The sequence below is a fragment of the Littorina saxatilis genome, linkage group LG2 (genome assembly GCF_037325665.1).
Source record: "Littorina saxatilis isolate snail1 linkage group LG2, US_GU_Lsax_2.0, whole genome shotgun sequence".
NCBI classification, from domain to species: domain Eukaryota; kingdom Metazoa; phylum Mollusca; class Gastropoda; order Littorinimorpha; family Littorinidae; genus Littorina; species Littorina saxatilis.
In genome coordinates, this window is record NC_090246.1 from 31,989,740 (window position 1) to 32,002,248 (window position 12,509).

The window sequence follows — 12,509 nt, forward strand, 5'->3', positions numbered from 1 at the left end:
TCGACACAAACAAACTGAACGCCAAGACCTGCAACAACACTCTAGAAATAGATGAGCATCTAATGCACTATCAAAAAGAATGTTTTGAAGAATGCACATCTGAAACTCACATCAGCTTGTTTTGAATCTAAATGTGTTTATCTTATATTGTACTCATAAATAACTGATTAAACGATAGATTACGACAACTTAGTTACCACTGGTGGCCCCTCCTTGATGACGATGCCTGAGGCTTTAACAAACGTGGGTGGAGAGTCGTTCACATCAAGAACACCAATCTGGATTTCTTGCTGTATCCTGTGTATACCATCCTGTGGCATATGAAGAAGGATTCGTCATGTTAATCAATTTCATATGGAACGAGAGACCGCAGGTGAGAAGGAATATGATAAAATAATTTCAAAAAAGACATAACATCCAAACTGTATATGTATACTTTCTCGAAGTGGATATAATGCATACGAGCAATCGGTATAGAGATGTAGCCTGTGTACCATACTCACATTCGCGATCAAACGAATAGAGTAGCTTTTCTCAACTTCATAGTCCAGTGGTGACTGCAGGAAAAGGAACCCATTCCAGTCCTTGGTGCTTCGGTTGAAGACTCCCACTCCAAAGACCTCACACGATCTAGCCAGCTGAAATGTAAAACACACTTTCAGTTTGGCATCATTATTGAAAGTAGACTAAGCTTTTCTCCCCAAAACGTCATTTATAAAAGTCCTGGAAATGTGTGGGACACTCCCTTTTGCTGGCTTTCACTAGAAACCGAAACACCTTGTATTTCATTTTGATGCATAGTTACTGGAGGCACTGTCCTTTGCACTGCCGTGCAAACGAGTGGTTTCGACATGTTCAATATGACCAGGTTTTTATATGGACTAAGACAATCCCTCCTGTAAGACAACAGCCTGGGTGCACTTTCTCCACAAAGTGGGATTTTTTGTATGAATTAATTTCCTTAACTGACACCAGTGTCAATTTGCGAAATGAGTTCATGACCAAAATCTCACACTCTGCACAGACAGCACCCATGCTGTGAATTTTTGAATGTGACCAAGTGGAGGGATGGTCTTATCCCATGTTGGCTTAAACGCCTGGCCAGATTTGGGATGGTCAGCCGAATCGTTTACACGGGAAGAATTGGTTCTTAATATAGGAAATCCAAAAACAAAGAGACTGCCAACGTACCAAAATTCAGAATCAAAAAACAAGAAAGGTAGGTTGTTTGTGTGAATATTTGTTTGTCTGTTCACTTAAAAAATGTGTGTGAATATTCTTTTGTTTGTCTGTTCACTTAAAAGACCGTAGGGTCGAAATATTTGTGAATGTATTGTTTTGTCAATAACAAACGTTCCAACAACCTACCTTTTTTGTTTTTTGATTCTTAATATACAGTATATTAATAGGAATTAAACTTACTGCAGTAGAGTTGTTGTCGCAAGTCACACTGATGGGGTTATTGCTCACGTCCCTGTCTTCCACGCGCAGCAGGGTGATGTTGTGCCCCACCGTTGTGTTCTGTGGAGTAAAAAACATTTGTTTCTTATGAGTTGTCGTTTTATCTGATCAGAAATCCACATTTATCAAAACAATTTATTTAAAAAATCATCGACGATTTTGAGATCAGTTCATTACTTGTGTTTGTCTGTCTACTTAAAAGAACTGTCAATGCAAAGTTTTGTTTGGTCAATAGTTAAACGCTCCAAAAACCAACATTTCTTGTGTTTAAAAAAAAATTATATCTGATCAGTTCAAACAACAACCACAACAACAACAACAACAACAACAACAACAACAACAACAACAACAACAACAATAATAATAATAATAACACCATAAAACAAAACACGCTTACCTCTCAGTCAATCTGAACACACTTATGAAGGCTTTGGTGGGCCTTGTATAAAATCGTTATTGAGAAAAGTATACTACGACACCTCACATACTTAAAGGGAGGCTACTGATCTGACAGATTTTCTGGCGAATTTGTCGAGTGCTGTTTCTTTGCATATTCGACAACATTTTGAAAACTTTATGCTGCAAAGTGAAGGTAGTCCTAGATCCTGCGCTGTAGCATTATTTATAACCCAGCATCTTATGGTATAACTTTCGGAGCGATCGGAGGGCCTTTTTCCTCGATAATATCCCTTGAAGTAGTAATACTGTTCAAGCACAAACACCTCTGTGTCAATCGTAATACACTGATGATGGCTTCAGCTGTTCATTAAAAAAACTGCCACTGAAAAAAATTACACTACGGTACCTCACACAATTAAGCATAAATAAATATAAACACACCTACCTCTTTCAGGTTAAAGTTGTAGTAGGTTTCTTTGAAATACGGTTCCAGGTCGTTGGCGTCTTCTATTTGAAAACTGGACCCATAGGCCTAAACAAAATAGATATATAGATGGATAGATAGATAGATTGATATAAAGAAATAAGGAAAGAAAGAAAGAAAGGAAAAAACAAAGAAAAAAAGAAAGAAAAAAAAAAGAAAGAAAAAAAGAAAGAAAGAAAGAAAGATAGTAAAAAAAAGACGGAAAGAAAGAAAGAAAGAAAGATAGTAAAAAAAGACGGAAAGAAAGAAAGAAAGAAAGATAGTAAAAAAAAAAAAAAAAGAAGAAAGAAAGACGAAAAAAACGGAAAAAAAGAAGGAAAAAAAGAAAGTACGATAGAAAGAAAGAAAGAAAGAAAAAAAGTAAGAAAGAAAGAAAGAAAACATAATCTGCGAAACATCCCATTGTTGATCTGATCGGATAATAACCCCGTATTTCCTTCACTACATTGGGTGATCAAGCGTATTACGAATGAGAACAAAATCTCATCATTACAAATCTTTCTATTTGCAAAATGTTTTCAGTGCTAACTTTTCACTTTGAATTTCAAGTCAAGCAAGCTAATAAAATATTACCGTTGCGTAACCATCGCTGTCAGTTGCAATAACGGTAATGCGCAAAGTCTGAAATCAAAACAGAAGCATGTTTAAACCAAAAGCACGCGATACAACACCAATACAGTTTCAATCTTAACCCTTACGCGCTAACACAATGATATAAATACATTCCTTCTCGTATAAACAAAATGGATTTTACACGAGTTAAGAGCACCCTCAGACTTGAACAAATGCACAAATCAACAGACTGGTTACTACCTGTGCAAAGTGAGAATGTTATGTTGAATCAATTCAAAAACAAAACCCCACTTTGCACAGAATGTAGTGACGCTATTAATTGTTGGTATGTGTCAAAGTGGAAGAATCTTATTCCATGTCAAAAGCCTTGACAGATCTGTGGTGATGAACATGATCGTGACCTTTAAGCTATAGTAATCTGTTGTCACAACACGCGCTCGCGCACACACACACACACACACACACACGCACGCACACGCACGCACGCACGCACGCACGCGCGCGCACACACACACACGCACACTTACACACACACACACGCACGCACGCACGCACACACACACGCACGCACGCACGCACGCACACACACACACACACACACACACACACACGCGCACACTCACACACACACACCCCCACACACACACCCACACACACACCCACATACAACACCCCCTCACTCACCCCCCCTCCCTCCACTCACGCCCCCTCACCCATCCCCCTACCCAACACGCAATATTACCACACAACTCACAGTTGTTCTTTCATAATCCAGCCGAGCTTTGACGGTGATCTGACCGGTGGAGGGGTTAATTTCGAAAAACTCATCAGCTTGATCGTCAAGAGAGTAAGTCACGGTTCCCCCTTCAGGGTCCACTGCGATCACTGTGGCTATCACAGTATCTGCGTACGTATTTATAGAGATCAGACAATGATCAATATTTAGTAATCGACAAACGAATAACTGAAGTAATAAAGAACAAGAGAAAGAAAGAAAGAACGAACGAACAAACGAAAGAAAGAAAGAACGAACGAAAGAAAGGAAGAAAGAAAGTAAGAAAGAAAAAAAAGTAAGTAAGAAAGTAAGAATGAAAGCAAGTCAGACAGAAAGAAAGTAAGTGAGAAAGAAAGAAAGAAAGAACGAAAGAACGAAAAAAAGAAAGAAAGAAAGAAAGAACAAAAGAACGAAAAAAAAGAAAGAAAGAAAGAGAGAAAGAAAGAAAAAAAGAAAGAAAGAAAGAAAGTAAGAAAGAAAGAAAGAACAAAAGAACGAAAAAAAAGAAAAAAAGAAAGAAAGAAAGAAAGTAAGAAAGAAAGAAAGAAAGTAAGAAAGTAAGAAAGAAAGTAAGTAAGAATGTAAGTAAGAAAGAAAGAACGAAAGAACGAAAAAAAGAAAGAAAGAAAGAAAGAAAGAAAGAAAGAAAGAAGAAAGAAAGAAAGAAAAAAAGAAAGAAAGAAAGAAAGAAAGAAAGCAAGAAAGAAATTAAGAAAGAAAGAACAGAATTTCCTCTTACATTTTCCAGAAGGTCTTACCATCTTTCACGTGGCCCACCGCGAAAGATCTTAAGACTGGAGATCTTAAGCTGAAATGCGCATTCCTTCCCGTGGGACATGACCATCTCTCCATTTGGACACACACACAAATCAACTGCCTGACTGCTTCATGTGCAGAGTCAGGGGTGGACCCAGGGGGTTGCACTGGGTGGTGCACAGGGTGCACGTGCACCCTCCCCCCCCCCCCCCCCCCTCCAAGCTAAAAAAGATGGGGGTTTTCTTGGAAATTTGGTAAGATGATGCCGTGGCCATTTTTAAGCTCAGATGGCACCAGATAGCACCATTTTGCTTCTTCAGACAACTTTTTGTTCGAGGGGGGGGGGGGGGGGTCGGGGAAGCCATGCCCTCGGACCTCCCTACCAGTCTGGGGCGCGCTGAACGCCCTCGATTTACACTTTTGAATTCTAAATGTACCCCCCCCCCCCCCCATACACACATACAAAACCAACTGATCCGCCCCTGAGTGTAGAAATTGCTTCATGAATAGATTTCTTACCATTCTTTCAGTGGAAGAAAACTCTCAGGATACTGATTTGTGCTATTTTATTTTTATTTTATACCTGTTCAAGTGGATGGGTGGCTCTGTCCCATGTCATAGCATGGTCATGTCTGAGACAGTGAGCATAGAGCAGAACTGTTGTGACGGGAAGTACTGTGCCTCTCGACTAAAGATCTTATGGTTATAATAAGCTCTTTGATACCACGTACTCTACACACACGCCGCGCCGTCAGCAAAATGTTCTGGTATGAAAATGCTGTTATACCTGGGTTATGTGATACGATAGCGAAACATCAGCGACAAGTCCCTAATTGGCATCGTACCTGTGGGACCTGAACTGTCAACCATCGGTTGTGTGTGCATGCTATCCTGTTGAAGGAACTGTTGTGTTTTTACTACGACAATTACTAGGAGTTACTTTGGTGGTACTGCTTCAGCCCTTAGCATTAACTGACACATAAATAAACAAATACAAATAAGAATAATGTTCTTTTGAGAAGTGGAACAAACGCAATACTTACTCAGTGATGATGCTTAAACTATCGATTACTTGCAAAATACATACGTGTTTTAATATACGTAGCTACGGCCCCTGATTACAGGCGCATGAAAAATAGAGTCGTTTTTTTGTCATGTGTGTGTGTGTGTGTGTGTGTGTGTATGTGTGTGTATGTGTGTATGTGTGTGTGTGTGTGTGTGTGTGTGTGTGTGTGTGTGTGTGTGTGTGTGTGTGTGCGTGTGCGCGTGTGTGTGTGTGTGTGTGTGCAATGATCGGCATGCACAAATGAAAAACAAACAAACTTGAGCGTTTACGGTCAAACGGCACTTCTAGTCCGTTCCATTGAATAAATACGGCGAAATATAACACGGAGAAACGAGATACCGGCGGTCAGCCGGGAGTAAACTAAATAGAGGTAGTATATAAAACTACAGTAAAATGGTCACGTGCCTGGTTGTACGTCTTCTCTGATTCTCGTTCCTGCTGTGATCCCCGTGATATTCACAAACACAGGTTTCAGGTTCTGTGCTGAAACGCAAAGAATCAACAGATGCATGACAAACCCACACATTCTTGTGCGTCCACACTATCGCATGTTGATCAAAATTTAAAAAAATTAAACCTGCATGGTACATTCTATTTAATTTGAAATTTACATTTTAATGTTATTATTACTTTTCAATCAAATGTTTATAACAAAAAGGAACATGTATGACTCGGTGAACACTTTGAGAGGGAGAGGGGGCGAGGGTTTGAGACAGACAAACAAACAGACAGAAATAAAATGGGAGGCAGTCGAGTGTAAATTAGTTCCCAAGAGACAATGAGAGAGAGATAGAGAGAGACAGAGAGAGAGAGAGAGAGACAGAGACAGAGAGAGAGAGAGAGACACACACACACAGAGGGGGGGGTGTGAGAGAGAGATAGTGAGAGAGAGAGGTTGTGAGAGAGAGAGAGAGAGAGAGAGAGAGTGAGAGAGAGAGAGAGAAAGAGGACCGGGTGTGAGAGCGAGAGAGAGCCTGAGAGGGTGAGAGAGAGAGAGAGAGGGGGAGGGTGTGAGAGAGAGAGGGGGAGGGTGTGTGAGAGAGAGAGGATGTGAGAGAGAGAGAGAGTGAGAGAGAGAGAGAGAAAAGAGAGAGAGAGAGAGAACACACAAACACACACACACACGTACACACACACACACACACACACACACACACACACACACACACATACAGCGACAGGGTGTCACATAGATAGAGAAGGAGAGGCTGGCACACCGACAGACAGGTACACAGATGGGGAAAGCATTGAACGTAAGAATCTTTCAAAAGGGAGGAAGAGCAATAACATTAACATAACTAACAATTTACCTTGTGTATTCTGGAACTGTACAACCAGCACACAGACCAGTGCTGGTAACAGCATCTTGGAGTGAAGTTACCTGTTTGAAACGTGTGTTGAGATTAATCCTCAATGTCTGTTTTCACATAGGCTATGTGATTATCCGATATGCTATCTGCTCTGAACAGTGGGGTTGAACAGACAAAGCGGTGTGGTAATCACTGATAACATCCACCAGTTGTCATTCTAAATTTCCACTTGAAATCAAAACACTTTCTAACATTTAAATCCGACTCCTTTCGATTCGACTCTTAATAATTTTTCCGCGTATGATCGTTTTCCACAAACGCCGTACTTGTTTGTCACTGACGATCGTTTGTTGTTATTGTTGTCTGTTTTCGGTGAGACACATTGCTCTTCTCATTTAATAATTCTAATTACACAGGTATAGCCAATTTTATGAAATGGGTAATTACCTGCATGCAGTTAGCAGTCATCAGCTTAACACTGACACAGAAATATTACCCAATATTGACAGACTGTGTGATGATATCTTCTGCTATGGTCTGTTGAGACAGTGATATCAAAATCGAGACCGGAGGTCGAGATTTTGATATCACTGTCGAAACAGACCAATAGCAGAAGATATCATCACACAGTCAGTCAATGTTAGATATATTGCTAATTCTCTGGACATTTTGTATTTACTGTAAAGAAATTACAAAAGTATTTGTCTCAGTTTTGGCTGTTCCATATCCCTCCCTCTGATTATTATTTCTTTTTGTTCACTCTTTTCTTGTACTTTTCAGTATTTAAAAATGTCTTTTCTTTCAAAAAGTCTTTAGTCACTTGCTCAACCAAATTCTGGGATCATTACATTTTCATATATATTTGTTTATTTTTAAATTTAGGTGTTTTTGTTTTTGAAGTGGGGAAGCAATAAAGAGGTCGTCGATATCAAAACTGATATCGACGGAAATGTCGTCGATATCACTTTTACAATGAGCTCAGTTTTGCCCAATTGACCAATGGAAATCCACGTAACATATGAAATAGCAATATTAACAGCTATTGTGTTTTCAGGGGTCCGATATTTAGACGAGACAAGTATAATGCCGACGAGTCGAAGACGAGTCGCATTATACTTGTTCGAGTCTAAATATCGGACCCTATTGCTACGCTGAAAATACAATAGCGATTATATAGCTGTTCTGACCTTTATTTGTTGTTCCAAACTTACAAAATGACAGTCGTTTTTGCGTCGATGCGTTGATCTCAGGTTTTGATAGCAGACGCCGTTTCTTATGCGCATTAGTTTTGCGCAGGCGCCACACTGACTTTGGAAAAAAAACTCGATTTGACAACACAGCTGTTAAACAGCTTTTTAGTAGTTCATTCGTATACAACAAAAAGAAGTTTGAGTTTTTTTAATTTTGAACAAGACTACTTATGAAGAAGACCAAAACACAACATCAACGGAAAACTAGAAACAACTGAAGAACTAGGATGCAACAAGGGGAGGAAAAGAGAACAGCTAATCCGTACAAAGCGAGCAGACGGCAGCGACGTTTCCAGTTTGGGTGAATGGCATTTATACTTGTCTCGAATTTTTCAACCTCAGTTATAAACGACTACATGAATGTTAGTGCCATGGGTTGTACATCAATACTTCAGAGGGGAAGTGGGGTATTTAGTGTGGAGTTACGAGATAAGAAAAGCCGAATGCGAACATTTGTGTCAGTCGGCAACTGTGAACTAAGCACAGGCACACAAAAACGGCTGTTCCGTTGTACTCCCCTGTTTGTACTACATCTTTCGACTTTGGGCATTTTGTGGTGTTTAGGGACAGAAAATAATAGGTTTAGTCCTGTTTCATCGGGAAGTTAGCAGAAAAGGGTATGCTATCGACATTTGTAAAGCTGAAAAACATTCCCGAGAAGAATTTCTAGTCAAGTTGTCAGTGTATGCTGTTGTCGATCAGTCAGTGAAACATCGTGTGGTACAGGTGGGTAAACTGGAACCATGCGTCTTTGTTATTGACAATATGCTTTTGGATATTGAGGAAAATGGCCGACTTCCGTAGCATTATGCTTTGATGATCGGAAGAGACCATCCAATCACAGCCCCCGAATTCCCCCACGTGTTCATCAGAATAGCTATATATCACCACATTCAAAACAAAACAAAAGGACTTTGTAGTTTTACTCCTCCAGGGACGTAGCACCCGGTAGGGCATGTAGGGCGACCGCCCGACCACTTTTTCCGTAAAAAAAAATAAAAAAAGAGAGAGAGAGAGAGAGAGAGAGAGAGAGAGAGAGAGAGAGAGAGAGAGAGAGAGAGAGAGAGAGAGAGAAGAGAGAGAGAGAGAGAGAGAGAGAGAGAGAGAGAGAGAGAGAGAGAGAGAGAGAGAGAGAGAGAGAGATCTACCAACAGAACACCCCACGTAGTATTCACGCGATGGCATAAGGTCGGTTTTTTTTGTTTTTTTGTGTGTGTTAGTCTTGGTCAACTGCTGGAATAGGATGACGTCTTATTTTGACGAGAACGTCACACGTGACGAGTTCCGTCAGGCCATAAAAGTATTGGCGCCAATTTAGTGAAAATTGCTTCTTCGTCCGTCTGCTCCCATGAGAAACAATGGAGGTAAGAAATGTTTTGTATATTCTGTGTGTGAAGCTGGGGTCAGACTGAGGGGTGAGTGATTGTGTGTCAACCGTAAGTACGCCATAACAATTGAGTGACACAGTAACTTGTGGGGTTAACAGTGTCACATGAAACAACATGTAGAGAGAGAATTGAACAATGGACACAAGTGTGCATCCTGGTTGTGATGGATCGAAAACGCGCTAAAAATATTCGGACAAATCCCTCTATTTTTCAGTCATCACTCAGGCTGCCAATGTTGATGGCTGGACGGATCAATAAATTGCTTGTTTAGAAGTAAACCAGTTTGTCAATCCTTGCTTTTTAACACACTAGACAATAATGAAGACGAAAGTCATTTGAAGTAAGTGCTCATCACATTCAACGTATCGGAATTTAGATATAAATGTAAGTCGATTGATAATCACTGATACATTCACCAGCCCGTTGTTTGGTGGAGGATGGAAAGATGATTAGATGGAACTGAGCTCAGAAGGCACAAAATCGCATCATGTTTTCTTTCTTTTTTAGACCATTACAAGGGGACGGGAAGGGGGGGGGGGGGGGGGCCCATATTTCCTTAGCTGTCTCAGCATTTTGTCTTCCATTTTTTTCCGCCCTACCACTTTTATTAGGTGTGCTACGTCCCTGTCCTCTGATCAAGTAACACTTAACGACTTTCTTCTGCAGCAGTGCTCGCTTGCGCGCATCAACATTATTAAACTAGCTTGAAGATCCCATAACTTGTAGTCTTCGTCTAGTTGACGTAATGGAACGCCTACCTACTTCTTCAACTGCACTGACTTGGTTGTGTACAGTCGAGCTATATTTAACGCTCACTCCAAACTGTAGGCAAAGCGCCGCCATGAATTTAGTAACGTAATTACTTCCTGGGTGGGTTTCAAGTTTTTTTTTACGAAGTTGGGCAAATAAGCCACGACCCGTACCCGGAAAGTTTGTACACACCTTTTCAGAAACTGGCTGTTCTTTGACAAACGCGGTACAGCGACAAGAACAACAACAACCGCACTCATTGTTGTTAAAAATACAGCATCAGGTCCCGGGCCATTCCAGACCACAGGCTTAACACCGCCATTAGTCACCGAACTTCTTCTTTTCTTTTCCTTTTTACGAAATATGAATTTAAGTAGTTTGGACAAGACACGGACATACGCAAATTGTACCCACCTGTTCAGAAATTGACCATGCGTCATCAGAAATCCACGAAAAAACCCTGCAAAGAATGGTTGAAAAAAGAAGTATTTCATGTACTGTAGAGTTTTCGATAGGTTTCACTCCTGGCGCTGGACAGCACAAGTGTGAACTGATCAGCAGAACTATTAGTCATGCATGCGCAGACTTTTGGACGTGAAACGGCCCATCGATCATTCGTGTGTGCAAGGGAGCATACAAAAAACATCACAATGGCTAAAAAGCTGCCTTTGTGGCGTTTCTAATCGCATATCAAAAACCTCTTTGTGAGACTTTCGCTGCGTAGTTTCAAAGAATTTCGACACTGAAATTTAGGTGAAAGACTGCGTGATTTTACGAGTATGATCTCTTCAAGTGGTTATTCATGATCGGACAATCTGTCCTTTCATTATGAAACGTTCACAACTTGAATCAGCACAGACTGCAACTGCGTTACATGCGCACTCTACAAAGTTGTTTGGGGCAACCATTCTCTCTCTCTTTTACTGTGACACTCCTATGCACAGCGTATAGATGTCACAAAACTGCCAGAGTAATATGTTTTGTTTCTTGTTGTTGGTTGTGTTGGTGACGTGAGTGCACGCCGGCGTGCGTGCGCACGCGTGTATGTGTGTGTGTGTTTGTGTCGGACGTTCACGGTTCACGAACAATGCCTATTGTCCTGACAATTGTAACAGCTTTTTGTTGTGCATCGGCGATCTGGACTAGGTACAAAAAACAGAGCGAAGTGCCAATTGTTACTTTCGTGTTTGATATGTCAGGCACATTGTACTCCGAAGACACTTATTTCAGACTGAAAAATAAGGAGTCAATCTGCAAAAGAAATTGACCAGTGAAAGTCAAGCCGTCTGTGAGAATGCATATGATGGTGGTGGAACTTTAAAAAAATGATTTATTTCAGAAGGATATGGGTGTATGTATCGATTGGACATTGGATTTCCCTTCTTTGAGCCATGTGACGTCAGAGGCCTACAAAACTTCATATTTGGGCGTTTCAGGTTGACCGAAACTTCAAAGGAACTACAAAACACACGTCATGTGTTTGATTGCATGTGTGTGTGCTCGTTCAATCGTCAAAACAACAATAAAGTCAGTACATGACGTGTGTTTTGTAGTTTCTTTGAAGTTTCGGTCAACATGAAACGCCCAAATATGTAGCTTCTATCTATATATCTATATATATATATATATACGACTAGTGTCTGTCTGTCTGTCTGTCTGTCTGTTCGCGATGCACGGCCAAAGTTCTCAGTGGATCTTTTTCAAATTTGGACACCGTATTCAGCTACACCCCGGACACAACCTCATCGATGAGATATTTCAACACGCGCTCTCAGCGCGCAGCGCTGTGCGCGCTGAGCCGATTTTTTTTTTTTTTCTCCGGGATCCACTACCAGTAACTCTTCCTTATCTTCTCCAGTGTTTTCAGCCGCGATTATCTCCCTTCCTCCGTGTGGCGTCAATCCATATTCCCGTTACTACGTTACTATTTTTAGAAGGTCACGGCATGTTACTATTTTTAGAAGGTCTCCAGTGTTTTGCGCGTTTATCTCCTTTCCTTCGTGCGCCGGCAAAGCCGGCGTCCCAGGCGCAGCCTGGTATTCGGCTCTACTTCTTCCCGGCGAAGCCGGTACCCGGCGAAGCGGGTAATCATCTAGTAGGGTATGTGTTTGATTGCATGTGTGTATGCTCGTTCAATCGTCAAAACAACAACAAAGTCAGTACCTGAAAGGAATTCAATCGATACATAAATGTTATTTGCGTTTTTGACCAGAATATGACATTTTACACAGATCTCGACAGTCATTGTTCTCCGAGACCGCAATCTGTGTAAAATGTCATATTTTGGTCAAAAACGC

The 12,509-nt window shown here is 40.8% G+C and overlaps 1 protein-coding gene across 3 annotated transcripts in view; it reads right to left on the bottom strand.

Annotated features, from left to right (window-relative positions):
• Positions 1–10,779, bottom strand: part of LOC138958772 (cadherin-87A-like) — a 49,788-nt gene extending 39,009 nt beyond the window's left edge. For all 3 annotated transcript variants that reach the window (XM_070330054.1, XM_070330053.1, XM_070330052.1), the window contains exons 1-9: positions 10,627–10,779; positions 6,825–6,895; positions 5,920–5,997; positions 3,672–3,820; positions 2,918–2,965; positions 2,306–2,392; positions 1,423–1,521; positions 504–638; positions 198–311 (exon numbers count right to left, since the gene is read on the bottom strand). In XM_070330054.1, coding sequence (XP_070186155.1) covers positions 198–311; positions 504–638; positions 1,423–1,521; positions 2,306–2,392; positions 2,918–2,965; positions 3,672–3,820; positions 5,920–5,997; positions 6,825–6,879 — 765 coding nt within the window. In that variant the 5' untranslated portion in view covers positions 6,880–6,895; positions 10,627–10,779. The remainder of the gene's footprint in view (positions 1–197; positions 312–503; positions 639–1,422; positions 1,522–2,305; positions 2,393–2,917; positions 2,966–3,671; positions 3,821–5,919; positions 5,998–6,824; positions 6,896–10,626) is intronic.
• Between the last annotated feature and the right edge of the window lie 1,730 nt (positions 10,780–12,509).